Source organism: Scleropages formosus, chromosome 17 (assembly GCF_900964775.1).
Source record: "Scleropages formosus chromosome 17, fSclFor1.1, whole genome shotgun sequence".
NCBI classification, from domain to species: domain Eukaryota; kingdom Metazoa; phylum Chordata; class Actinopteri; order Osteoglossiformes; family Osteoglossidae; genus Scleropages; species Scleropages formosus.
In genome coordinates this window covers 25,567,383-25,594,474 of record NC_041822.1, presented here as the reverse complement: position 1 = coordinate 25,594,474, position 27,092 = coordinate 25,567,383, and the positions used below count along the sequence as shown (strand labels likewise).

At 44.8% G+C, this 27,092-nt stretch overlaps 1 protein-coding gene across 1 annotated transcript in view; it reads left to right on the top strand.

Annotated features, from left to right (window-relative positions):
• The window catches only part of LOC108921836 (matrix metalloproteinase-17-like), a 36,828-nt gene extending 17,391 nt beyond the window's left edge, over positions 1 to 19,437 (top strand). Inside the window, exons 2-10 of the mRNA XM_029259548.1 lie at positions 4,483 to 4,615; positions 4,701 to 4,836; positions 9,402 to 9,688; positions 12,618 to 12,794; positions 13,826 to 13,925; positions 14,895 to 14,977; positions 15,508 to 15,660; positions 15,988 to 16,245; positions 17,845 to 19,437. Of these exons, the coding sequence (XP_029115381.1) occupies positions 4,483 to 4,615; positions 4,701 to 4,836; positions 9,402 to 9,688; positions 12,618 to 12,794; positions 13,826 to 13,925; positions 14,895 to 14,977; positions 15,508 to 15,660; positions 15,988 to 16,245; positions 17,845 to 18,167 (1,650 nt within the window). The 3' untranslated portion in view covers positions 18,168 to 19,437. The remainder of the gene's footprint in view (positions 1 to 4,482; positions 4,616 to 4,700; positions 4,837 to 9,401; positions 9,689 to 12,617; positions 12,795 to 13,825; positions 13,926 to 14,894; positions 14,978 to 15,507; positions 15,661 to 15,987; positions 16,246 to 17,844) is intronic.
• Positions 19,438 to 27,092: the final 7,655 nt, after the last annotated feature.

The following is a 27,092-nucleotide window of genomic DNA, read 5'->3' as shown; positions in this document are numbered from 1 at the left end:
GCTGTTTTGCGGGGTCATTCTGAAGTGACTGAGAGCGTTTAGATTGCATCTTCCTTGCAGGGGAATAAAAAATGTTTTAACATCCAACCAAACACAATCTGCCATAAATTCATGTGCCATGAATACTCTGGCAAGGAAACGTGCGGCTGCTTCCCTTAACGGCGCTCATTAAGGACGCGCGCGGAAAACACAAAGGCTCAGCTCTGCGCCCTGCGACATATCATTTCCACGACCAATTTTGGCACCGCTTAATCAGATCATTACATTTCATTCTTCTCGGCAAAGCCAAATTCAACAGCGTCTGCCGGGCGTCTGGACGAGGAGAAAGAGTTGATTGGATTTGTGACTGATGAGAGCTGTGTGATTATGATTCTTTACAAATACAATAATAAAGTAATGTGCCGCAGATGCTGTGACGCAAACTATATTTGTGCAGTTTCGCGTTCGCTGGCGCATGGAAAAAAAAATCTAGGTTCTATTTTTGCATCTCAGTTTATGAGGCCTCACCAGTCAGCACCGCTTTAACTTAATCCGAGTAATTTTACCAAGTTTTACCTGTAATTTGTTTAGATGAAACTTTTTCACGCAGCTGAACCATCCTTTATTATTTAATCGAATTTCACCACGAGTGTAATCTAGCAGGTTATACCGTAACACAGTGAATTATTTGTGGGTGTCACGTCCACGCCCACAACACAAGCAAGAACACCTGACTCCGCACTAGCTCATGAGTAATCGCTCACCCTTTAAAGACCCTCTTCAGCTCCCGTACCGTTGCGGAATCTCGTTTGGGACAACCGCCCTTCCTCGTGTTACTACACTCTTGCTCCGTCTACGGTCTCTGGTTTTTTTGACTCCTTGCTTTGTTCTCCGACCACGTCCATGAATCCTCGTTCCTGTCCCCCTTCGCCTGTCCCTGGTTTTGAGACCTTGCCTCTTCCCTCAACGTCTAACGAACAACGCTGCACTTGGGTTCAGCCATCCCGGTTCCCTGTGACAGTGACAGTGACGGTGGGTTTGTTGCTGTAGAGATTTTGGTCATAACAATTTTTTCTTTTTTTTTAAATAAAAACCTTTTTCTTTGTTTCTCTAAAACTTTGAAGGTTTGTTAAAGTAAAAACTAATTTAAAAGAACTAAAAAAAAATTCCGCCTCCGCAAAATCTTATTTGATGGCAGCTGTTGATGGATTCATCCCATAAATTTGTTCAGCTTCTCTCATCATGTATTTGATCACCCACATTCAGAAAGAGCGGAAACCGGGGAAGTGCTTTGAACGAAGGTGGGTCTGTTCCGAATGGTTCCTCTTTACTGCCATCTATGGGCTTGGAGGACAAACACAGGTCACATTCACTGCTACAGGCAGAAATTTTCGAAATTCGTTTGCAACTGAAATAAATGGGGAAAAAATAGCATCTTTGAAAGCCTGTAACTCGACTGTCGAGCGGTTCCACTCAGTCCTGCACTAAATCATCGACAAGAGCAGCGGGCCGATGGATTCTTCTCTGCTCAACGCAGATCTGCGGCACAGATCTCAGCTCAGGTTTCTTGGTGAAGCTGGTTGGGGGGTAACAGGAACAGTCCTGCTTTTCAGGGCTGAGGAGTGTGTGGAAACCAGCTGCCGAGCAACTAAGACCACCCTGCCCCCACCTCTGGAACCTCGTGCCCCTGCAGCTCAGCGCACAGAAGAGGGATTTACCGCACCATTTGAATTCAGCACTTGATCTCCGCGAGTCTCGGCGTGATGCGAGCTGCCTTGTAATCCATCACCGGGCACCCCCCAGCCCCTTCCCTCTCTACGGTCTCGTTCCTGGGCTCTTCTCAAGCCGCTTGGGTCAGAACGGCTCCCATTATGCGTCCGGGTCGACCCTCCCGTTGACCTCTGTCCAGTTGCACAACGCGGGGTGAGCCGTCATTCGATTTACCACGCTCCACTCCTTTGCCGCTTGTTAGGATGGCCGCTCTCCGGTGTTTGTTGAGTCGGGACCATGGCGAGGAAGTGTGTGCTGAATGTGCAGCGCCAGGTGCGTAACAGGTAACCATGACGATGAGACAAGGATGCTGAAGTAAACCTGTTTGGCCCGCTGTTTCTCAGCGGTATTTTCAGTCCTCCCGAACTGTCACCCTGCAGTCACCTGAGGGCCCCGGCTGTTCTCCCATCTCACCTCTCGCTGTGTCCATTTTTTTTTTTTTTACCTTTCCCAAAGTAAATTTGGAGAGGCGTATTCAGAGTCAACCAGTCAGTTATGTGTTTACTGCAAGGTGTAAATTTTTGGCAGGGTTTCTCATCCGGAATGTGTGATACTTTTTAAACCTCTGTATGCAAGGCTGCCAGAAGTAATCAACGAAAATTGCTTGATAAAAGCGTGCAGCTGGTCTTCAAAAAGTAAAATAAACTAAAGTAAATAAAATACAATTTGAAAGAAAAATATGAAAATGTGCCGGCAGTGACGGGAATGTGTTAAGACTGATGTGCACTTAGGTGTGTGACAGTTCTTTACAGATGTTGACGACCGCACCTGCTGTGTCTGTTCGGTCAGTCGTCGGAAATCACAGCACTTTTCAGAAGTAGTTTTTTTTTTTTTTTTTTAACGATCTTGTAAATTTTTTACTTTGATTTTTTTTTAACATGCTGTGCACCTGATTGGCAGCTGGTTCTGAAAGCCAAGTGTGATTCTGCTTCTCTTGTCCTGTCTCTGGGAATCTGGGCTTGAAAAAGCACACACGTTTCCCGCGCTAATTAAGCTCTCATCTGTATTCCTCCGACTGGCCGTAGCCTATATTTCACAGCTATATTTCAGGACAATATTTTACTCATTAACCTTTCATCAGATCAGCTGAAGAACATGCTCTCAGGCTGTGCAGCCTTTCCTGGGGGGGAGTGATACAATAAGACAGGGAAAAAGATAAAAGAGCTCAGGGATCAATAACTCCGCTCTGTTCACTCAATAGAAATCTTAAAGGTCAAGACGGGCAGCTCTGGAACACACCGAGAAACATCGCTGCGAGAAATAAATCTCGACCGTGACCTCGGAGCGCCCGGCCGTTCTGCATGGATGACCGAATACTTTACATCGCATTCCCAGTTACCACTCATTTATGAGAAAAGAGCACAGGTTCGGGCCATTCAGGCAGTTCATTCTCATGTTACGAACGGTGACGTTACTAATTTCAGAGACACACCAACTTGTGAACACAACCAGAACCGGAAATCTGCCTGTAGCTCGGCTTGTTCATGATTTCAGCCTCTAAGACAAATATATAAAAGTTTGATAATACAGTACAGATGTCCCTTCATTCACCTGGGGTTTTTGTTCTGTAAAAAAACCCCAGGTGAATGACTGAATGAATGAATGAATGAATGAATGAATGAATATTTGCAGGAAGAGTTCATCTTTGTCAACTGCTCATCTTATGCGGGGTTGATGTGTTCCAGAGCCTACCCTGGAAGCACAAGGTGTGAGGGAAGGATGTCGGTCCGTTACAGCTCTTTCATTTTTTATATTGTTCACTAACTTGAAACAACATGAGCGACATTGAACAGTCAGCATCTGGCCACTTTCAGCTTGCTTTATTATCCATAGAATCAATCCAAGTGTAATAACAGAGATTTACTTATGTGAATGATTTTTTATTCTGCCTCGATTTACTTGCTGGGTGAGTAAATTAGTTGTTCATTGTAACGCAGCATGTCATTAATAAAAATGGCAAAAGTCTTACATATTTGTATTTATGTGTTTTAGCTACAGCCGAGATTTTTACAGAATGCTTCTTGAGGAACGTTTGTATCATTAACTTCTAGCGACTGTAACTTAGTGGTAAAGCTGACTTTGGACTTACAAACAAATTGAACTACGAACAGAACCGTGTTTGTAAGACGTGGAGCCGGTGCTCTGACATCTCTGCCCAGGCAGGCGCAGGGAAAGTGGCCGACGAGCCCCGCAGTCGCAGTGCGTGCACGTCCTTCAGGCATGCCTCTCACGTCCTCGTGACACGAACCGGAGCACTTAGGGAGTGCCTTTGTGTGAGTGGCTGCGTGTTCCTGGAAGAAGCGCCACTTTCGGGGCAGGAGAAGGAGCTTTCGTAGGCCGTCGTTCTCTTCGATCGGTCCTGTCGGCCGCGGGATCGCACGTCACTCAAGCGTTCAGGACGCTGTCGTTTGGTGACACCAAAAGTGTCGAGCTGCCTACTGAGCCTCGGGAAGGGTTGGCAGCTGCTCCTTTTCACAGCGCGCTGCCCGGAGCTCTCAGTATGGACTCGTAAGCGTGTCCAAGTGCCGAGTCTTGTTTAGTTGCGCAACCTCAGTCTTGACGGTTTGTGCTGCATCTCGAGCTGAGGGAACGCCGACCGCACCGGCACCGAATGAGCAATAAAGGTTCATTTCTCATCCTCTGAACTGATCTTCACATAACATTCATTGAAGCAATAGGAGATTTTTTTTAAAAATTCTGAGCATTAAATATGAAGATGATGTGCCCTCGCAGGATTGGCTGAGCAAGTTTGGGTACCTCCCACCGCCGGACCCTGTGACCGGACAGCTGCAGACCAAGGAGGCTCTGACCAAAGCCATCAAAGCCATGCAGAAGTTTGGAGGCCTGGAGGAGACCGGCGTGTTGGGTTAGCGTGTGTGACTTTCTGCGACCGTGTGTGTTTGTATGAGCGTGTGTGCGTATGACTCTGTGTGCGTGTTCCCCATCCCCAGACGAAGAGACCCTGGGCCTGATGAAGACTCCACGCTGCTCTCTACCCGACCTCTCCGAGTCTGAATCACCTTTGACCCGACGGAGACGTGCGCCGCCCTCCCAGTCCAAGTGGAGCAAGAGACACTTGTCCTGGAGGTAAGCTGGAGAGCAAGGCATGATGGGAAATGCAACAGAATGTGCGCAATCCAAGATCAATAACTCATCTCTGCTCGTTCAGTAGAAATCCAAAAGGTCAGGCTGGTCTACTCTAAGCTCAGGAATGTTGTCGTCGAGAATAAATTTCAGATATTGACACTGCGCTGCGCTCACTGAGGCAAGAGCTATCAGTCCTGGAGATGTCTGGGAGTGCAGATCACGACGGGAAATGTCCCTTATTACACTGTCCCCCATCAGTGCTCTTCTCTTGCACATACGTACACATGAGCGCATGATGATATTTGACAGAACGGTGTTGTCAGAAGTCCATCAATGGACTCGGGTTCCATTCAGGACGAACCCTACATTTTTCCTGATGCTCCCTGGATTGGCTCTGCACCTGTGTGACCCTGTGCTGGATATGGATTTACTAATAATGGATGGATCGATGGATGGTGGACATTCTAATTAGCTCATTTTCATCCGCAGCCACATAAAAGCTTATTTGATCCATAATTTAATGAAATTATTAATATTTGAGAAGCAAACGCAGTTGTGATAAATACTTGGTGAACCCTCTGCAATTGTCTACATTTCTACACGAAAGGGTCGTAAAATGTGATGCGATTTTCACCCAAGTCATAATGATGAATAGTCGTATTTAATAGAAAAAATGGGACATTTTACGTTTCCGTATTATTACAGCCAAAAATATGTGCAATATTAAGGGAAATGTTCTTAAAATATGTCCAATGCCAGTGTGAGGTATCAGTGTGTTCAACTCGACTTGTTTGTGTACGATCTGCAGTGCTCTCCTATGAGTCACACACACACACACACACAGTGGGCTTTGAGGGATGTTGAAAACAAGGTCCTCCACCCCCTCCACCTTCATCTGATATTCCTGCTGCTGATATGGGAACAGCTGGTTTCTAAGGAACATCTTAGGGGTTTTGGGGGGTGGGGGGGTGCAGAACATGGGTGCTGCACTAAAACACTGAAACATGGGGGGGTGTTGTTACATAAGTCTGTTCATCCCTGATGATCTGACACTAGGAGAGTTATCCTGGGCGCGAATACAGCTTTATTTTTTTATCAGTCGAAACCAAAGAAGTTTTTCGGTTGGATTCGTGACATGTTCTGTGCGGCTTAAAGGGAAAAAAGAACCATGTGACCCATGAAAGACTCAACAGAGGAGTTCAGCTCTCTCGGCGGGTCGGGTTCCGAGACCAAGTAATACCGTATTGCGCTCGTTAGTTTTAATCAGGGCATAAATACGAGAATGAGAAAAGAAACTGGATGAGAAGAGAAGCTGATCAGGAGTCAGTTCCTCAAATTGTGTGTAAATCTCCAGCCAATCCATTAATCACTGCAGCCCAGCAAGAGCACTGAGCTCCTGCACCTCTGGCCATTTGGTGGGCCAATTTGGTGACAAGGGTCCAAAATCAAAAGCTTGAATGGGCTCCCCGTGTCCCTCGGAGTTGCTGAATCCCTCCCACATTCAGTAAGGGACTCAAACCCATCTCTTTGAGAGCCACTTCTCTCCTGATCTCCTGACAGCTCCATAAACGAGTCCAACGCCATCTGCTATGATTATATACAGTACTGCGCAAAAGTTTTAGGCACCTGGGGAAAAAAGCTGTGAAGTGAGAATGATTCCAAAAATAATGCTCTTAATTACTAAACTCCCTACAAAGTATAGTAACCATCCATCGTCAACAACCGCTTGTCCCGAGGACGACCACCATGTGTCTTGTTGCTATACCCACTCTTGCCATGGTGTAAGATCTGAGAGTTAAACTGCCACATCTGAGAAAACCTCACATTTTCAGGACGCTTGTCCCTCGTCCAGTTTTATTGCCTCTATACAGCTGTTTCTGTTTCAGTTATTCGGTGTGCTGTACAAAGGCCTCAAGTTCTGTATTTGGAAAGAGGTTTATTACTATTTTTCTTTCCTTCTTTAACAACATACAAAAGCCCTTCTGTAACACTGTAACTTTTTGCAAAAGGAATGCTTGGAAATATAAAATATGCTCCTTCCCATTGACACTAATTCAGAAGACATTAAATAACCATCTAAAGCAAATATTTTTGTGAAACATCTAATTGCCTAAGACTTTTGCACAGTGTTTTCTCCTTGAATGTCATTTCTATGGGAGCTGCTGGAGGGATGTGAACCAATAACATGGTGGTGTCAGACACACAAGTTGTGTCCATAGTCCTGTGTCCGTATCTAAAGCTCTTTTTATGTTGTTGACGCACTTCTGTATACTCTGTTTTACATCACTTTACCAAAAAGTACCTGCCAAACGTATGGTGTAAATGTTTCATTATGTGTAAAATGATTATATTCAGGGGGGCGCGGTGGCGTAGTGGGTTGGACCGGGTCCTGCTCTCCAGTGGGTCTGGGGTTTGAGTCCCGCTTGGGGTGCCTTGCGACGGACTGGCGTCCCGTCCTGGGTGTGTCCCCTCCCCCTCCGGCCTTACGCCCTGTGTTGCCGGGTAGGCTCCGGGACCCCGTATGGGACAAGCGGTTCGGTGAGTGTATGAAATTATATTCATTTTTCAGTATCAGCTTCATTTTGAGGCAGCAGGTGAAGTATCGTTAAGGTTGTGGATATACAATCAGAAGATCCCTGGTTCCAATCTCTGCTCCTGTTCTGGCACCCTTGATCTTCCTCTGAATCGATACAGTAGGAATGCAATGCTGTATAAATGGGTAAATCGGTGTAAAGTTGATAATCTAACTGTAAGTCCAGGTTGCCCTGCATTAGAACAGTGAATAGTTACTCTTCTGCCTCCCTTGCCCTGATAAACTCTCTCTGGACAAGACCAGTTTTGTAACTCGGCTTCTTCCGGAGCACTTTGAACAGGGTGGAGTGTGGACAAAACGTGAATTTACGCCCGGTCCACTCAGCGTGGATGTCCAGGGCTTCGCTTGGATGCTGTCGCTGCGGCTGGAGGTTTGGGAGCCGTTGCTGCTCGCTGGCGCCCCATCATCGCCCCAGGAACTTGTCCCCATCCTCTGCGCTGCCACTTCACTTTGACTCACCATTTAATGGGGACGCCTGTCCCTCGCATTAAACGAAAATTAATAAAGAGGACGAGGGCTAACGAGGCCCTTTCACAGTTACTTCTCCATGGCTGCTCAGACGTTCTTAATGGGCCTCGTACAAGTCTGAGCTTAATGGTTTGAAAAATTGGCCCCTTCTTCCCCTCGACGTGGGATGAATAGAGAGGGGCACCAGCTGAGCCCCAGTGACCAACGCGGGGTTGTCCCAGGAGCAGCCCGTCTTGCCTCCCTCTCTTCCTCCCTCCCTCCTTCCGTGGGGCCCCGTTTCTGCTCAGAGTGGGAGTGGGAGTGGGAGCAGAGGGAGGGCGGTTCCCTTTGAACCCGCGCCATGCACAGAAGCAGAGCCCATGGAGGGGGAAGCCTTCCCCTGCAGTCTTTCATTTTGTCATTCTGTACGACTGATTTAGGTGGAGCCCAGACACGCGCACGCACGCACGCACGCACACACACACACACACAAACACACACGCACACACACACACACACACACAAACACACACACACACAGGCACATGGTTATTCAAACGATGAAGGAGCATAACAGATTCCAATCAACCCAGTCTAGAAATACACCAAAAAATAACATTCTTTCTTCTTTTCACATTTTCACTGTATCAGATTTTACTCCTATTAAATTCCCTCTCCATTCCCCTCCAAGGCTGGTGAAGGAAGGTTTTTCTCTGGGTTTTCTTAAGGGACCTCCAGAGACGCTCCACAGACACATTTTGGAATGCTCCACACTGTTGTTCAATAAATCACAGTGCAGTGCTGAAATATTCAGGGGTCCTCAAGTTACGGTACTTGTGACTTACAAACATCCAGACGTATGACAACCGTCCCGTTAACCCTGTTGTATTATTTTGGTGCTCCGACATTATTCGGCATGATTATTATTTTAAGACTGATAATATGCAAAATTACAAATTTCATATTACTAATCTTGAATTTGGTGAAACGCAGAGTCATGGCCATGGATTTGGAATTCAACTTGGCCGATTTCAATTGGCTGCGACAATTTATTCTGAGTACGGAGGCAGAACTGGCTTTTCTCTGTATAGCTGGTGACAGAAGGGCCCCGGAACCGAGTTTCCCATCATCCTCGGGGGCTGTCTGCGCGTTGCCCTTGGCTCTAGAAGAGGAAACTGCTTTGTTTGCATGTGGTGCTCTGCTACAAATTGACTGCATTTGTGTTTAGAAAGCTTTGGACCGTGGATGGGGAAACACGGCCCGCCGCGTCCCATGTTTATTCAGATATTGTTGCGGTCGAGGAAGAGCCACCAGCCGCCCCGCTGGGCTTCGCATAATTTTTCCAGTCTTTATCTCCTCTGTGAAAGCACTGGGAATCGACATCAAAATGACTCTGAAATTTTTTGGAAGCGAAATGGCCAAAAAACTGGATATTTTTTTCACTTTTCTAATGAACGTGCGTGCGTGCGTGTGTGTGTGTGTGTGTGTGTGTGTGTGTGTGTGTGTGTGTGTGTATCTCGTGCAGGATTCGGACCTTTCCCAAGGAGTCGCACCTGCTGGGCCGGGACACGGTGCGGGCGCTCATGTACTACGCCCTGAAGGTGTGGAGCGACATCGCGCCGCTCGACTTCCACGAGGTGGCGGGGAACCAGGCCGACATCCAGGTCGACTTCACCAAGGCCGACCACAACGACGGCTACCCGTTCGACGGCCCCGGGGGCACCGTGGCGCACGCCTTCTACCCCGGGGACCGCCTCACCGCCGGGGATGTCCATTTCGACGACGACGAGGCCTGGACCTTCAGGTCACCGGGTGAGGGGGGGGGCGGCAGCAGGAGACAGCTCTAAAAATCGTGATCGTGGTGGGAGGGGTCTGATGACGTCTCCACTGTGAAAGCAACACGGTCAGTTAGCGAAACAGGATTTTCACAAATCTGTCATCAAACTTAATGAAAAAAAAATTACTGCGCCTTTGCTGGGTGCAGATATCTACTTGCCACACCGAACGAAGAGCCTCGCCGTGCTCCTTGCAAGGCATTCTGGGAGTTACGTGGTTTAGGCTTGTCTGAACCGAGATACACCATAATGAGGGCCAATATAAATATTTGTCATGTTTGGCAGGAAATTATTGCACGTGCAGTGGAGAGCATGGCGGCGAGAGGTGTCAGCTCATGCACAGATGTTTGAATCCCACTTCCTGCTGTACCCTGGTTCAATGTACTTACCCTGAACTGGCTGCGGAAAACTACCTTGCAGTATAAATTGGTAAATCAGTGAAAATAGCTTTGTACAGTACACCACATGATGTAAGTATCCCTGTCAGCCAAGTAACAGTTAATGACTATTGTCTAATTTTACCGCAGTACTTTTTCATTGTCCTACCGGTTTGAACATCCCGATGGCTGTTGGTTGGCTGTTTCTAAATATTCCTTCGACGCAATTTGGTGCTGTGTTTGTATCTTACGGATTGTTAACAAGGGTTATTGTTTGCGAATTTATTCAACACAATGAGTGCAAAGCTGCTGTGCTTTTGTTGCTATTTAAAAAGCAGAACTGTTATATAACAAGCTTACTTTGAGATGAACTACTTGCACACATCTATCTAATCCATTCATTAAATCCTGCAGAAACGGCGGCTTATCGATCGACCTGCGTTCAGGTCCCATCTGGGCTCGCGCACCCAAGAAGCCGCCCTTCTTACACTCACATTTTCTCCAGATTCTCTGTGGTTATATGATCATTTCCCTAAAGTTTAACTTCAGTAAATAGGTGGGGGGAGGGGGCATTTTTTCATTTTGTTCTAGAAGATTCTTCTGTGGCTGTTTGATTGTAAAAACAGGCTACGCCGTGCCGGCCTCCTCCCAATTCCTGCGCTCCTCTCAGCTTAATAGAGAAAAGAATAGTAATTTGAATAATTAGAATGAACACAGAGACGAGCAGCGAGTTTGTGTTTATTGATAGGCTGGTCTCCGGCAGGCATTCCGACGTCTCGAAACCACACGCAAATTGTTGAAGGTAAATTAAGCAAAACCATTAAGGGCTCCTTGATTTTCTCTACCTTATGGTCCAAGAAGTGCGCAGCATAGTAATCTGGTCGCCGCGTGTTAGTGACCCCACGGGCACCTCGTACAAAAAGGCTTTGAGAACCACGGGGAATTGCGACGCATGAACACATTCCCTCTTCATGTACAACCGGAGCGCCTCGCCGCTTTCGCGTTTCAGAGCATATGCATATACAGTGTGGGGTTTTGTTGATCTTGGCAGGACATAAAAGTACTGGCCCCTCTGCAAATAACTGGAAAGCATAATTCATTTTTTTCTCATATTTAAAATGTGTGCAAACATGAGCAAAGAGTGTCCTGTTAATTAGTGTGATGGAGCCTGCACTCAGCTCTGGGCTCTTTGACTGTTCTTCACTAAGGCTGACTAGGTGTGGGTGGGAGTGTGTGTGGGTGTGTGTGTGTGGACACACATGTCTACAGGAAGGCATCCCCAAGACACACGCATCTACCCGTAGGTGGATCTGCGAAATACTCTGCGGTGTTCTGGTATACTCCATAGTCCAGCTACCCGAACTAGGCACTTGGGAATACTGTTATGCATCAGGGTAATTTTTTACTGTGTTGGGATAAAGAGCAGGGTACTGTTTCAGGGTAAGAAGTTGAATCTGAGCAGAAGGTGCGATTTAGACTTGGTAAATGTATTTCTAAAAAATAATTGGTAAAGTCTCTATCTATCTATCTATCTATCTATCTATCTATCTATCACCTTGGAAACTAGGAATATGAAATGTTTACATACAAAAATGAGCAGCTGGTGGTGTGATAGTTAGCACCATTACCTTACAGCTGAAGGATCCAGATCAGAATCCTCACTGCTGCTGTTTTGCACTCGATGAAGGCATTTACCATGGAAAGATAGAGTAAAAAAAAAACCTAGCTTGAAAAGTGGACAAACATTAACAATCAGCGTTGTGTACAAACATTGTGAGGTGCCTTGGAAAAAATGGTTGAATAAATATTGCTTAATAAAAAAGCGACCAAACTCAGAATAAATATCTGTCTGGAATCATAAATAACTATATTTAAAAGTAATTTGTCCCTAGAATACATGGGAGGGCACACTTCTCTCACACTGTCCTTAGGGCTGGTACCTCAGCAGGATGCTGCAGTGCAGCCCATTTGATTCCCAACTTCTTCCCATCGCGGGAGGTAAGAGGACTGGCAACGCAACAGACGGAACAGGCAGTCGGGCCGACTCCGCAGCGGGGTCCTCTGGAGTCCCGCCAAATCGTGTTGCTCGCGCAAAGAACATCTTCATCCAAGTTCTCAGAGTTAAAAACAAGGCCTGATCCCCACAGGAAATGTACGGGCTTAATGCCGCCTTTGTCGCTTCATAAAATAGCAGAACACGGGGTTCTTTGGGTAGAACTACTGCCTCCTTTATCTCTAATCACATTTGACTCTGCTCATTTCCATAGGCTGCACAAGGTGATTTTTCTCCCAAAGTGGAGGCACCACTCGGTGCCTCTAAAGCGACAATAATTGCTTCTAACAGACATGTAGGGAAGGGAAGTGCACGGCCTATTAAACTGTGGTAAAGTAATCCAAGTAGAACCATACTGCCGCTGCTGCTCAGCCTTTCGCGGTTCACAGGCCGTACTCATGGGTCCATGATGTTTGCAGGTCCCTGATTCATAAACCTCTTAGTGACTTGTTAACATCGACTGGTTCTTCTCGCAGACACCCACGGGATGGACCTGTTCGCGGTGGCGGTTCATGAGTTCGGTCACGCCATTGGCCTGGCTCATACCTCGGCCATCGAGTCCATCATGAGGCCGTACTACCAGGGCCCCGTGGGCGACCCGCTCAAGTACCACCTTCCATACGAGGACAAAGTCCGGGTCTGGCAGCTCTACGGTACGACAGCCGTGCTCACGTCTCTTCCTTCGTACGTGGTAGGACCTTCAGGAATGAGTCCTGGGGCTCGTTACTATGTTAGCGCTATAACCATCGTTTTGGAAAGTCAGCTTTGAGAAGTTACTGTGTCTTCTTTCTCATTTTCATTTTCAGGCTGCACTGTCGCTTTAACCAAATCCTTCTCTCTCACTTAGTGGGTGGGAATAAAGCCTAATAAATTCTAAAAAGCACAGACCTTTTACAATCATATTTTTGGTAACTGTTTCAGTCAAGTTTTTGGTAACTTTCAACTCTGAGTTATATGACTACCTTTGTGAGACTAGCAACATGCGCAAGGTGTCTGTATAACAATCTGCAGCCAGTAGTCGTATAGAATTCATCATATTTCATCCTTTTGTGCAGAAGTTTCCTGACCGAACTGAACTCCTGTATGTGAAAGTATATGTTTCATTCATTACAGAAATAAGACGAGCCTTAATCTAATTTGGATACATAGCCTACTGAGAATGATGACATATTTACTGCTTATTTGGTAGTTTCCATCACATGGTAACATTGTTATCAGCTTTCATATGAAAATTAACATAGCATTGCCGCAAGAAAAACCTAAAAAACTACATCATTATTTGTGCATTCAGAGTTTCGGGAAGCCAGCAGACACACACCAGAAACTGAGCTTGACACCCCTGTTCTGTGAAATGCATGAATATATGAAATATTTAGAAATGTATTCATCACCAAAGAAAAAAATATTTTGTTATGTGAGGGATAACTGGCAAAGTGGAAGGTGACCTTCATTATGTGGAAACTATGTTCTTCATTGCTACAACATTCTTCAGTGGATTATTTGGTTTACTTGGCAACTCATGTTTGCGAGTGAAGCAGAATTTCACATTTGTCACAATGCTGACATTTGACAGAAAATGAAATTGGCATATAGACATGGCAGCATTTCAGGCTTGGTAAACGTTTTCTGCTTTACCACATTTTCCCCACTGCTGTCTTCATATGTCAAATGCTTTGCTTCCCAGGGGTACGAGACTCAACATCCCACACAGTTGAGCCTGACACCTCCCACAGTGCAGAACACCCCGTCCTTCTGGACCTCCCCGAGAACAGGTCCACTGTCCCGTGAGTAAGAATCCCGCCCTCGACCCTCCTGGGCAGTGAAACGGAGAGGCTGGTCCCTCCTAATGGACCGGTGGTGGACTCAATAGATTTTGTCAGTCATTATTCAAGGATCAATACTCAATAGACATGACTTGTGAGAACTGAATCAGTTATTAGCTATTATGTCATTATATCTACATTTGCATTCACTCATTTATCTGACGCTTTTCTCCAAAGTGACTCGCAGTGATTTACCCGTTTATACAGCTGGGGAGTTTTTACCGTATCAGTTCAGGGCAAGTGCATTGAGCAACGGTACTGTATGCTTATTTGCTTTATACATAACACATGGGGTTGCACCCAGAGAAAAGAGCAGAACAGTCAGCCTCGGAAGATACTGTAGGTGAGGAGAACGTCTCTCAGTTGTGTCCGAGCGGGTGCTTTATACTGCGTCTCTGGGGTTGTCAAGGGAAGGGAGTCACGGTGGTCGTGTTGTCGCCGGGTACGTGGTCGTCAGGGGCAGGAACGCCAGTGACAGGTACTGCAGCAGAACATGGGGTTAGAACAGCTGGTAGCATAATGGTTAGAGCTGCTGTCTTTGGACCCAAAGGTCACAGGTTTGCCCCCAGACCCCCAACTCCAGCTGTAGTACCCTTGAGCACAGTACTTACCCTAAATTGCTCCAGTAAAAAATTTACCCATCTGTAGAAATGGGTCAATAATTGTAAGCTTGTGATAAATATAACCTTAACGTTGTAAGTCGCTTTGGAGAAAAGCGTCAACGAAATGTAAATGTAGAACCTATGACCTCTACTGGCTCCCCTTGCTGCCCTCCAGGATGCGGATCACTTGTTCCAATCACAGTTGAATGGCTGTAAAGATAGTGGAAAGACACAAACACACAGAGCTGTGGAACACATGTTCACTTGCCAGCTGATTAGTAAAGCCTTGTGTTATGCAGCCCACTAATTTACCTGTGTCCTCCCCCAGGCCAGCTCGTGGCGTCCCAGATAGGTGTAGTGCTAACTTTGATGCGGTGGCCCAAATCCGAGGCGAAGCCTTCTTCTTCAAAGGTAAATCCGGGACAAACAATGGCAGCGCAGTGGATCCTGAGAGAAGGCGGTTGTCTGCGTTGCCTCGGGGGGCGTCCTGTCCCTGCAGTCCCTTTGTGTCAATTACCGATGATGTTAGTGCCTTGATGAGGCTGAGGCAGGCTTGTACGAATGCCCTTGGGACGAATATTTGCCCATGACTACATGTGCATGTGGTTCTTCCAGCCACTCTCCCATCCTGCAGGGAATCCCTGCGGATATAGAGGTTAGTCTTCCATCTGGCCATTCTATCTTTCCCGTTTAATCGCCTCCAACATCCTCAACCCACCCAACAACCCACTTCCTCCAGGAATCCCACAAGGGTTTGCATCTGCTCAGCCGGCTCAGGATACTAAGATCCCAGCTTCTGAACGGCTCGGTTCTCCGCTTTGCGTTTGTCGCTTTGTGGTCTCGTCTCTGTTTACTTACAGCAGAAATGATAACATTGAGAGAGACAGAGGGCAATACGCATGTTCTGTTGTCCTCCCCCCACCACCAAAAAAACCTCCCAGGGAAATACTTCTGGCGTCTGACGAGAGAGAAGCACCTGGTGTCACTGCGCCCAGCTCAGGTCCAGCGCTTCTGGAGGGGTCTCCCCACCACCTTGGAGGGCGTGGATGCTGTGTACGAGAGGCCCGGAGACCACAAGATCGTCTTCTTCAAAGGTATCAGCGGAACCCAAAGGACGTGTTGGGTCTTCTGGGTGCTTGAACTGGGAGAAGAACAGTGAATAGAGCCCTACGCCAAGATTTGTAAAAGACACAGCATGGTCTATGTATGTATGTCACTCCCTATGTAATGCTCAGGCACGCGGATGAAGGCATCGTGCCGAAACACATCCATTCCGTACAAATTAAAGTATATGTTTCAAAAAGTTTGAGTGTGAGAGTGTCTAAAAAAATTTGATCAGATAAAGTTTCTGCAGTCTGAAAGTTAACTATTTTGAATTTGAATTGCAAATTTGTTTTCTGATGGTCCTTCTCTGCCCTAAGGGATGAAATACTGGGTGTTCAAGGATAACAACGTGGAGGAGGGCTACCCCCGGCCAATCAGCGACTTCGGTTTGCCCACAGATGGTGTGGATGCCGCCTTCGTGTGGCCACACAATGAGAAGACCTACTTCTTCAAGGACGGTCGCTACTGGCGCTACGACGACTACGTGCACCGCATGGACCTGGGCTACCCCAAGGACAGCACGCTGTGGAAGGGGGTACCGCCCCAGCTGGACGATGCCATGCGATGGTCCGATGGTGAGTTCCCCGTGGAAGTGTGGAAGATGATAGGATGGAAGATGATCTCTTCTGGTTGCTCAGAAACCCAAGAAAATCTTTTGCTATTGTGATTTGAAGTGTCGAATGCCCTTCATCTGCAGTCTTACTTGGCATTTCCCACTGCCTAGCAATAGACCAAATACAGTGCTTTTAATCATCCAGACTAGTGATGGGCAGATTGGACTTTGAGAACATTTCAGCCCTTGGCAAAGGACAGCATCGAGGGACCATTACATTAGCACACGTTCATTTAGTGGAAGCATTTCAACTTACAATATCAAGTTACGGTGAATGACTGACCCAATTGCGGATACAGAGATGCACCTTCGAGTCGAAGCAAACTCATAGTGACCACTTGCATGGTTTTCTAGGAAAAGGAGGGAATGGAAATGGTTTCCCACTGCCTTCTTCCTTTCATGTCAACATGAGGAGAAGATGCAAACTCCAAACACTCCGAAATGGATTCGAACCCCGTGCCTACCGATGAGCTCAGGAGCTGCGAGGCATCGACTTTACCTGCTGGGTAACAGCAGGGTATTTTTTTAAGGAGTTTGCTCAAGGGTACAGCAGCAGGAGATTGGATTGAAACCTGGGTCCTTCGAGCGGCAGGCAGCAGCTCTAACCACTATGTCACCTGTTGCCGGCAAACTGGAATATGTATCTATTCGGCTTACCTTTCTCATGTTCACAACTGTCTTAGTCATTTTTCAAAGAGGGAATGAGGATTTGTTTGTTTACTTCTTGGGCTGGAAATGGACAGGCAGCCGGATGCGTCTGGGCAGAGTTTGCTGTCAAAGAACTCAGCATGGAGCTCCGAGTGTTTGATAATAAGCAGCGTGCCCCCCAGTTGTGTGCTAACGGTTCTGCCGAGGCAGATCTCTGTGGCTGTCGGGTTTTTCTGAGCTCCATCCACGCCGCCCGAACTGAGCGGAGGCGTCCTGCCCCGTGGGTTGCGGGTGCGAGCCAGCTGGACAAAAAGCCGAGGGCTGTGCCCCGATGGGAAACGTGTGGTCTGGCTCCAAGTGATAGGCTGGCTGCAGTGAGAGCAGCGGGTCTTGTGAAGCCAAAACCTTGCTAACCGGGGGGCCGCCGCAAAAAGCTTCTCATATCCAGCTTCAAAAGGATGACTTGGTGATGAGCGTCGTCGACACAGGGTAGCAGGCGGAGGGAAGCACAGCCAGGCAGCCGAACAAACTTTTTTCTGCACCTGAAACAATTCAAGGCTATTCTGCTGACGTGTGTGTGTGTGTGTGTGTGTTTGGGCAGACAGAGCTTTTTATATAAAGCTGAGCAGGGAGCTGTCTTCAACAATGTGCTTGAAGCATGTTTGATACTCCATTTTTGCTCACTACAACAGACGAAAACATGAGCGAGCGTAAGCTGCCCCCCGCTTTACATTTTTTTTGAGACAGCACGTCTTTTCTTTCTAAAGATTTCACCATTATGAGAAGAATAAATGTGATTCCTGTTAGATGAAAATGTGATGTTTGTCCTGAGTCCAAGTGATGGTACACAGCTCCCACTGTGAGGGAGACTCTCTTTTTTTCCTAATTTCCACACTCTCCATCTGCTCTCCAGGGGCCTCCTACTTCTTCAAAGGGGCTGAGTATTGGCGGGTGGCGGGCAGCGACATGGAGGTGGAGGACGGCTACCCGCGGCCCGTCGGCAAGGACTGGCTGGTGTGCGCGGACATGCTGTCGGACTCTCCTGCCCCGGAGGCAAACGGCACAGACGCACGCCCTCGGGGACGGCACCGCGCCAGCCACGCGGGCAGCAACTACGAGGTGTGCTCCTGCACCTCTGACTCGGCCACGGCTCTCTGGCCCCGTCCGTCCTCCCCACCCTTTGGAGTTCTGGTCTTGCTCTGGACGCTTCCAGTAACCCTCAATACACAACTATGATGTTCGTACGTCACAGACTCACAGATGAAAAATCAAACGGCCGATACGCGTACAGGACTTTTGTGGATCTTTTTATCCTCTTTTCTCCCAGTTAAGTTACTTAAGCAAAAATGATATCCACAAACGACAACCAAACGTTATTTCACATTTGATATATTCATAAACACTGAATATTTATTTTTTTACATTTTATTTAAGTTTCAAAGAGTACTTGGTTGTTACCAGGTGATATACTGTATTTACAGTAATAAGACTGATACTACCAGTAGAGGCATTTCGAAGTAGAACTTTTAAAAAAATGACTAATCATTTCATGTGGAAAATTCCAGATCTTACTGTTCAGCTTCATATAAAAGTAGAACTAAAGTTATTTGAATGGGGTGACCGGTACCCAGGAAGTGAGTGAGAAGCGGTCAAATCCATTGTACAGGAACATCGTCATGATTAATACGTAGCCAAAGGATTTAACGCCCTGTTGGACGGGGCTATTTGGTTAAACCTGGGTGGAGGCATTAGACAGGAGGGTTGAGGGAACTCTGCTGTACAAGAGGAGGTTTCTCACACTGGGGTTTCTCATTCGCATGGGGGTCCTTGTGTCTTGCAATACAAGAAAGAGATGTTTCTTTTTTCCCCTCCTTGATTTGCAAGCATTTTCTTACTTTGTGTTCAAGTGCTTTAATAGACAAATATTTTCACTAATGAGAATCTGAAATTCAACATTATATTAGAAATATGTTTAAGAACATTTGACGGGTTGGAGATGTTGCATTTCACGTGTTTCATTATCCTTATCGCTCTTTGTTGATTTGGCTTTTCTTGCTTCTCTGTTTGTTTACTGCTTTTGTGCGGTCCGCCAGTCGGCTCCCATCGGCAAAAAGTCCTAATTTCTGATATGAACGCAAGCAAGATGTGATCTAACCTATAACAGGAAATATGGCTAAATATTATGGTGTCCCCTCAGGTCCTTGTTGTGATAACGTATTGCACTGTTTGTTTAAAAAATGTTACTTTTCTAACAGAAGATATGTTTAGTTCTACATCACTCGTAGATAAAGCAAAAATGAAAGCATAATAATGGTAATAAAAATGTACAAAGATTATTAGAAAATGTATAAATACATGTAAATGATATATGGATAAAAACAAGTATTCCAAGCCAACTTTTCTATTATTTGTACAAATATAACTGGAAGCAGCTATGAAGGAGTTCAGTTACTTTTTGTTATTGACACTGTGAAAGTAGAAGGTTTTATAAAACAGCCACACTGAGAACGGGAAATACATGTTGACATTCATATAACATTTGATATCATTTGTACCAAACTCTTATGAATGTAAAGTGGATGTATATTCTTAAGAAAAAACCTTTTCTCTCACTTTGTTCTTAGCTTTCTTTGGTCATTCAGTTTTCTCCAGGGATTACATAAGGCTTATGTAAACCATGACTGAAAGCCACAATTTTGGGAATATACCTCTTTAAGATTAATGAACATCAGTATTGATAAGCTTACAAATCATTTGTTGATGCAAGACAGAAGAGTCATTGGATTAAACTGACAGTGAAACACAATGGGCCATTAAGATGACAAGATGAAAGGGGCTTCCTGAGAAGATGGGAGAGAAACGCTCTTAGGCAATGACTTGGCTGGAAAACAACAGCAGAACAGTCACAATCACTCATTTCCACAAACTGAAGTGTTCACCACCCTTTGAAGGGCTGTGCCAGTATGGACCTCTCTACATTACTTTGCCCCACACCCTGCCTTTGCTCCCAACTGGAATCAACCTTGGCTCCGAACTCCTGATTGGAGATGTCCAAACTTCTCAGGCTTATCCCTTAGGGGTTTGTAACAGGGAACGCGAAAGAGCGGAAGGAAACACTTTGGAGCTTCAATTTTGAAGGAGCTGCGGTAAACAGCCTTTCCTTGAAAAGGGGATAGAAATATACTCTATATCCCAATGCAATACAATAACAGTTAACGTAATTAAAGCTGATGAAACTGGATAAAACATGCAGCAAAACTATCTAATTTTAATAAACAATAGTCAGTTTAGCTAAATCTGCTACAATGATTACCTTATTTTGACAACTGGTTTCCTGTTCTCAGCTATTGTTGTTGACGATACAGTCCTCCCTGGGGTTTGTTGCACATCTCACCTCTCTAAAGGTCTCCTGGATGTTCCCAACATTATACAAGTGATTTAAGCTGAACTGGTGGTAAAGAGCAACACAATTCAAGATGTGAATATATTAATTAAAGTGCATACATGAGCTCCTGAAAGGTAAAAGGGGGCTCTGTGTAGGCCAAAGAGCATCACACAGTACTCGTATGAGCCATATGACCTTTTACTTTTACATCTGCAGAGGAGGAAACTTTCCACAACCCTTTGCTTAGCTTGTTCAATGTGCTCATAAATCAAGACCTACCCAACCATCCCACTGACTTTTGCACTGTGCACAAGATGGGCATCATGTTCTTGTAGACATATCCACAGTTTGATGAATCATATGATTCTGGCACCCCAATTATTTGGTGGTACCAGGCCCTAGAGAGCCCTGTGATCCCATGTTTGTTACTTTTAGACTAGATTCCTGTCTCAGCTAGAGCTACATTTTTGGTCAATGTGACACACTGAAGAAATACAAACATCAGCATTTATTAAAAATGTAATTTGATATTAGTGATAAGGAAGTGGAAGCATGCATAAAAGTATCCTTAATCCATATATTCTCTCATGACTGAAAGTGTAATTTAAGTAATTACAAATAAACAGTCAGAGGTTTTACTGGGTGTTTAAATCAGCCCGATCCTTTTATGGAAAAAGTCTAAGAAAATGAGCTGACAGACAGATAAATCTGAGTGTCACCAGATTGACCAGGGAGATGTGTAATCACTGTCACTGGGATACAGGAACAGTATGAAGGGAAAAAAAATGCAGTTACATGTTGATTTTTCTTGGTCACTGCTCCCTAACCCCCTGCAGCCTCTGCCTGATATGACAATTTTCAAAATCAGCCAGACATGTACATTAAAGCAACTTTCTCCAGGAAACATGCAAAAGCATGAAAAATATTCAAATCCCCACATATAATAACTAGTGCATTGATAAGAAAGCATTTATGTGCAAAGGCTGGATTGTACATTTCCCGATGAGAGAATTAATCTGACCAGTTGAATCAGACATTTATTGTTTCATTTGTTGTACTACTTTTGTGTCATGTTGTCATTTACTGCCAGACTGCGGCAGGCTGAAGTGTCCCATCCCCATCCCATACCCAAATTCCCCAGACTCACGGCTGCACCTGGATACAGCTTGTTAAGCGGAAACGAGTACCAGGTGCGGCCAGTTAACCAATGAACAATAAACTATTCAAAGAGATTGGACCTTGGCAGGAGAGTTTAAAGCTCTTTTTTTTGAAAGAGTTTTGCAGAGTTTGTGAGTTTAGAAAGCAAATAAATCTGTTTGTATTGATCATGATGCATTTTTTCTTAGTTCTTTTTTCTGGTCCTGTTTTGAATGCAAGCAATCTGTTTTGTTTCATTTAATAATTTATTTTTTTACAAATCATTGGTGTTAATTAGTGACAACTGGAACAGTACAATGAAGACTGCAGTGCAGATACAAAACTATAAATGCCTCCTGACAATGAATGGATAAAGTTAATACTCAGACAGTAATAATAAAAAATACAAATGATTGCATTTGCTCCACATAGTAATTGCTTTGATCTTTAGGTGATGCAAAAAGATTACCAGGTTGGGGTAACTTCATTTATTTTCTCTGACAGTTTCGGATTGATTTTCAAATTTGCTCCAGGAAATTGGTACTTTTACCAAATATATTCCCTGCATAAATTGTATGAGATGAATATAGCTAATATAGTGATCACTTAATGAGGACTGAGGATGAGGAAAGGCATTTAATGACCGACCTCAAGATGGATTTCTTCTCATTGAGTCGAGTAAATGCGTGGTGCCAAAGTCTCTAAATGGTGTCTGTATCCATGGCTCAGTCTTAATTATGTACACAGTTATGTACCCATTTTATAAATGTGAAATAATTAATAGTGTAAGCACTCCAAACAGAAAATAAAATTATATATAATGGTCGTTGTTGTCACTTTTGAGCAGACGTGTAATACCCTGGAATTATCTCAGCTGGCACTGCACTATGATCAATCACAGAGTACGATATTATTAAGACTCCGGACCTCCATCTATACGCCCACCTCCACTTTTATACCTCAGAAGGTGTTTTTGTCAGCAAATCCAAACAAAAGTTTCATCATATATCAATCAATAAGCAGTGCTTATTCTAAATAAAACATTATCCATGATATTAACAGAAAATTAAAAATTGCTCCAATAACATCACTGTCTGACAGGTGTAGGATTTACATATCAGATAATTAAATCTATTACAGCTCATACTTTATCTGTAACTAAAGTGGTCAGTCACTGTATTCTGTACTCGGGATCCCATGGTATACCACAGTATGCAGTACAGGAGTGTTCAGGCACCTTCATTCAGCTCCATTTCACAGTGTTTACAGCTTTTGTCTGATGTTCTTGAGTGTTTTCACCAGTAATATGATGGAAAATGTTGCACATGTTCATGAGATGAGTCAGCCAGTAATCACCCTCGAATAGTTCGTGGATACAAAATTTTTTGATCAAATGATCATACAGGGAATTAATAACTGTATGTCTGCATATAAACCACACACACACACACACACACACACTGTCTGAATCGCTTGTCCCATACGGGGTCGCGGGGAGCCGGAGCCTAACCCAGCAATAGAGGGCGTGGGGCTGGAGGGGGAGGGGACACACCCAGGACGGGACGCCAATCCGCTGCAATGCACCCCAAGCGGGACTCAAAACCCCAGATAGACCGAAGAGCAAGACCAGGTCCAACCCACTGCAACACCGCGCCCCCACGTATGTAAACCATTTGTTCTGGAATTTATATTTTTATACATGAGTTGGAGAAAATTAGAAAATTAATATGTATAATGTACATTTTCAGCCATAATATATATATTTTTTTACTTTAATGCAGCTCCAAGTTACATAAATAAATAAATTACAAAGCATTTTTTAATTTATTATAGCTACACCAAAGGTTTATAGAGAACATAATGTAGAAATAAAGAGAAACATGTTTATTATTAAACTTTTATTGATTGTCACTTAGTGGTAAGGTAAATTTGGAGTTATGAACTGACTTCCAGACCACAAGCTCAGAAGCTGGTTTATATGGGCAATGATAGGACCAACATCTAGGTGTCTTTCCTATGATTAACAAAAATTTATAATGCTTTACCGTTGAATCTTTTGTAAACGATTAAAGCTATTAAACATTTTACAGTTTGACTTATACGTGGGTAGTGATGGTGGCAGTATCTTGTTGTTGGACACATGTCAGTGTGAACAGTATCTCTGTTCATTCCATCTTGGTGTGTGGTGCACATTTCATTTCAGGGTGATACCGCATAGCGGAGTCCAGGCTTAAAATGATAAATGCAAGAATTCAAACATATCGCAGAGCCACTGTAATTAATACTAAAAAATTGGCCCGAGTCAGACTTCAGGTTCAACTGACTGATCTAAAGGACTGCATAAATTAAAGTACCACTGCAAAGCGCAAGGCTGCTTTAAAAAGGAATATGAAGGATGGAACAAGCGAACCTTCGCTTATTACTTGGGATGCTGCCATATTTCGTTTTGATTTCAGATCGTATCTGGCTGTAAAGTGAAAAAAAAACATTTAGTCTTTATTGAGTGGGGTTCAGTTGGAATAGTTTGCAAAATCTGTGTGTGTGTGTGTCTGTGCGTGTGTGAGAGAGAGAGAGATGACTAAAAATGTGAACTGTTGAAACAAGCCAGTGCAGTGATTTAACCCAATTAAATGGATTTATCACTTTATTCCCTAATTAAGTGCAGAAGATGTATGAGTTTCAAGGACAGCTAGAGATTACATTTGTATGCAAAGTGTCACCACCTCTTTTTCATATTTCACTGGGATTTTCATTTAATTAGTTTTGATGGAAAGGTTGTCAGCCACCAATCAACTGTTACCAGCAGTTTATTGCTGCTGCCCAATTTTCAGGAATAACAGCGACTTACGTGCTGTAATGAGTTGGACTTGTGACAAAACCGATTGACGTCCAGGAAGGGTCCTGCTGTTGCACCTTGAAATGCTCCAGTCAAATACTGAGGTGTGCAAAGGGCCACGTGTAAAACCACACTAAAATATATATCTTTAAAGCAGGAGTGGGGCTTTGAACCCACACCCTTCAGGCTGTAAGGTGCTTTCTTGATGCGTGCCTGCAATCTCTCTTATTCCCAGCTTCGCTATTTTGCTCCCGAATTGTTTCATGTTAGACAGTGAAAGGCCTGAGCTGCCAGGTCCGTTTTACACCGAGAAGACGGTCTGGTTCTCAGCCACTCAAATCCTGCTTAATCCCCCGAGTGTAAAATCACTCAGCGTCGAGTCCGCGACACACGGGAAACTGTGAGAGGGACAGTTAATCCGCAGTACTGTACCAATCCTGGGTAAACACCTTGATCACTGGTACTAGAGCGAGAGTGGCGTTTGAACTCCGGAGCAGCTTTTGCAAAGCAGTGACTCTAAATGTAACGCCACCTGCGGCACAGGTGCCCACACTGGGCTCAAAGTACAGTTGGGGTGAGGAAGTTCTGTAACCGGCATAGGTAACGTTAACAGCAGAGGTAACGCTACCGATGCTGCTGAGCTCAGATATCAGTCAAACACCCAACTCGTCGATCTTCTTGTCCCTCTAACACAAACTGCACGCGTCTTTGCATTTGTGTGCAGAGAAGTTGTTCATAAGAGGCAGAGTTCGGGCAGCAGGGGGCGCAGTGGTTAGAGTCACCAGTTCGCAAGCAAAAGACCCGACTTTGAATCTCACCTCTTGCTGGCGTCCCCTCGATCAAGGGACTTGTGTGTGTTTCTGCATATTCTCTGTAAGGGGATGCTTTGAGCGGCAGTTTTGAGATGATATATTGCTCTTTTGTCTGATTCCATGTCTGTGAAACGCAGACCAGAGGAGCGAAAGTGTGATGCTAATTAAAACAGACCAGGCAATAAGGCAAGTGAAGATAATGTGATGATCGGATCAACGAGGGTACAAGAAGAGGTAATGAGATCTCCAGTCAGGGCACCAAAAATTGAAACACCAATAAGCTGTCAACCAGCGCGGTGTCCGGGCCTTGACGTGTAGCCATGGCGACAAGGGTACGAAGCGGGGGGATGCTGAGCGCCTCAGTGGAAATTGGTTTGAAAAATTCATACAGAATATTCCCCCAAAAAGGGTTGGGTCACTGTTGGAGCCTCCTCAGATCTTGACGCATGCTTATCCTGTTGGATTGCAGGAACAGAGAAGAAGTGCTGTATGAGGGGATGCGGTGGCCATGTGTGACAATACACCATGAAACATGCAATCGTCATTCAGATGGAAATAATCCAAAACATGCCAGGCCTGCAAAACATTTCCCAAACACATTATGGATCCACCAAAAAACCAGCGCCGATATTTCAGGAGGTGAGAAGCTCAGCATTCATTCGGATTATTTCAAATGTCACATTTTGAAGCATGTGGAAGATCGACACAACGAACCAACCAGCCTCTTTGCTTCATTTGCATTGATTGGGACATAACTGTAATTATTACTGATGGATTGTGACTGACTTGTTCCACTTTTAGCATCTGAGAGTCAAATGTTTCTCAGTCTTAAAGTTGAAGTACCTGAAGTGCCTTTGCTGTAATGTTGGTGTAATGTTGCCACCTTGAGCATCAGAACTTCAGATCTTCCTTGGACTAACCATCCATCTGAAGGAAAGGTGATTCAGATGAAATCCAATAGCGAAACTGTGCCAGAAGTACGTGACACGTTCCCCACGTAGTCCATCCAATGGAATGAGTTCAAGGTTCTTAGACTTCAGTCACTGTCCTGTTTGGTCCATGCAGAGGAAGAAGTCCATGCTTCAAGGAGTTCTATCATTGCTCCTCATGTTCATGAGTGGAGGGTGTTCGTGGTTCTTGGACACCTATCACGGTTCCTCATGGTCCATTCAGAAAGAGTTCATGTTTCTTGGTCCATTCAGAGAAAGGAGTTCATGGTTCTTGGACACCTATTACTGTTCCTCATGGTCCACATGATGGACGGAGTTTGTGCTTCAATTTGTCCCTCAGTATCTTCAGGAGTTCCTGCTCTGTTCATCTTCAGCTACACCATTCTCTACTTTCTCATTATTTATGAGTGTTACATACAGAAAATCCATGTACAGACTTTCTTCTTTGCTGTCCTCTTTGCAGCTTGTAACCGGGCAGCATCTTTTCCTTCATTTGTGATTCAAGCAGCCTCATTGTTTCCCTGCAAAAATATCTAAAAAATGTCTTACGCAGTGGTTTTCTCACTTCCCTTTGTTCTTTGCAATATGTGCAATTATTTATTTTTTTCTCGTTGCCTGTCAGGATCCTTTGCTTTGTTATTTGTCATACTTGATATTTTTTTGTAAATGTTGTCTTTGCTCAACACACAGTTTCAGGTTATTCCAAACCTGTCATCTTTTCTCGACCATGTGTTGTTGTGACGATAACTTTTTTTTTTCGCAAATGTAAAGATTAAATCTTGCTAGCCAACCTCAGAAATTATTTTAAAATGTAGATGAAAGCTCTGTCAACACCAATATCTGTGCTTGAGCGCTGCCTATCAGGGAAGAATACTGCTTTAATTTCATTACGGTCCAGAGTGTCTGCTTATAGAAATCATTTTTCTCTGATCCTTTAATAAGCGCCTCTCTTGTGCGCCGTACGTCATTCTGCAGGTCTTCAGCTCTGAGCTGTCATGTTCCTCTGCCGAGGGAGGGTTAGAAGAGTACGACCTTTGTCTG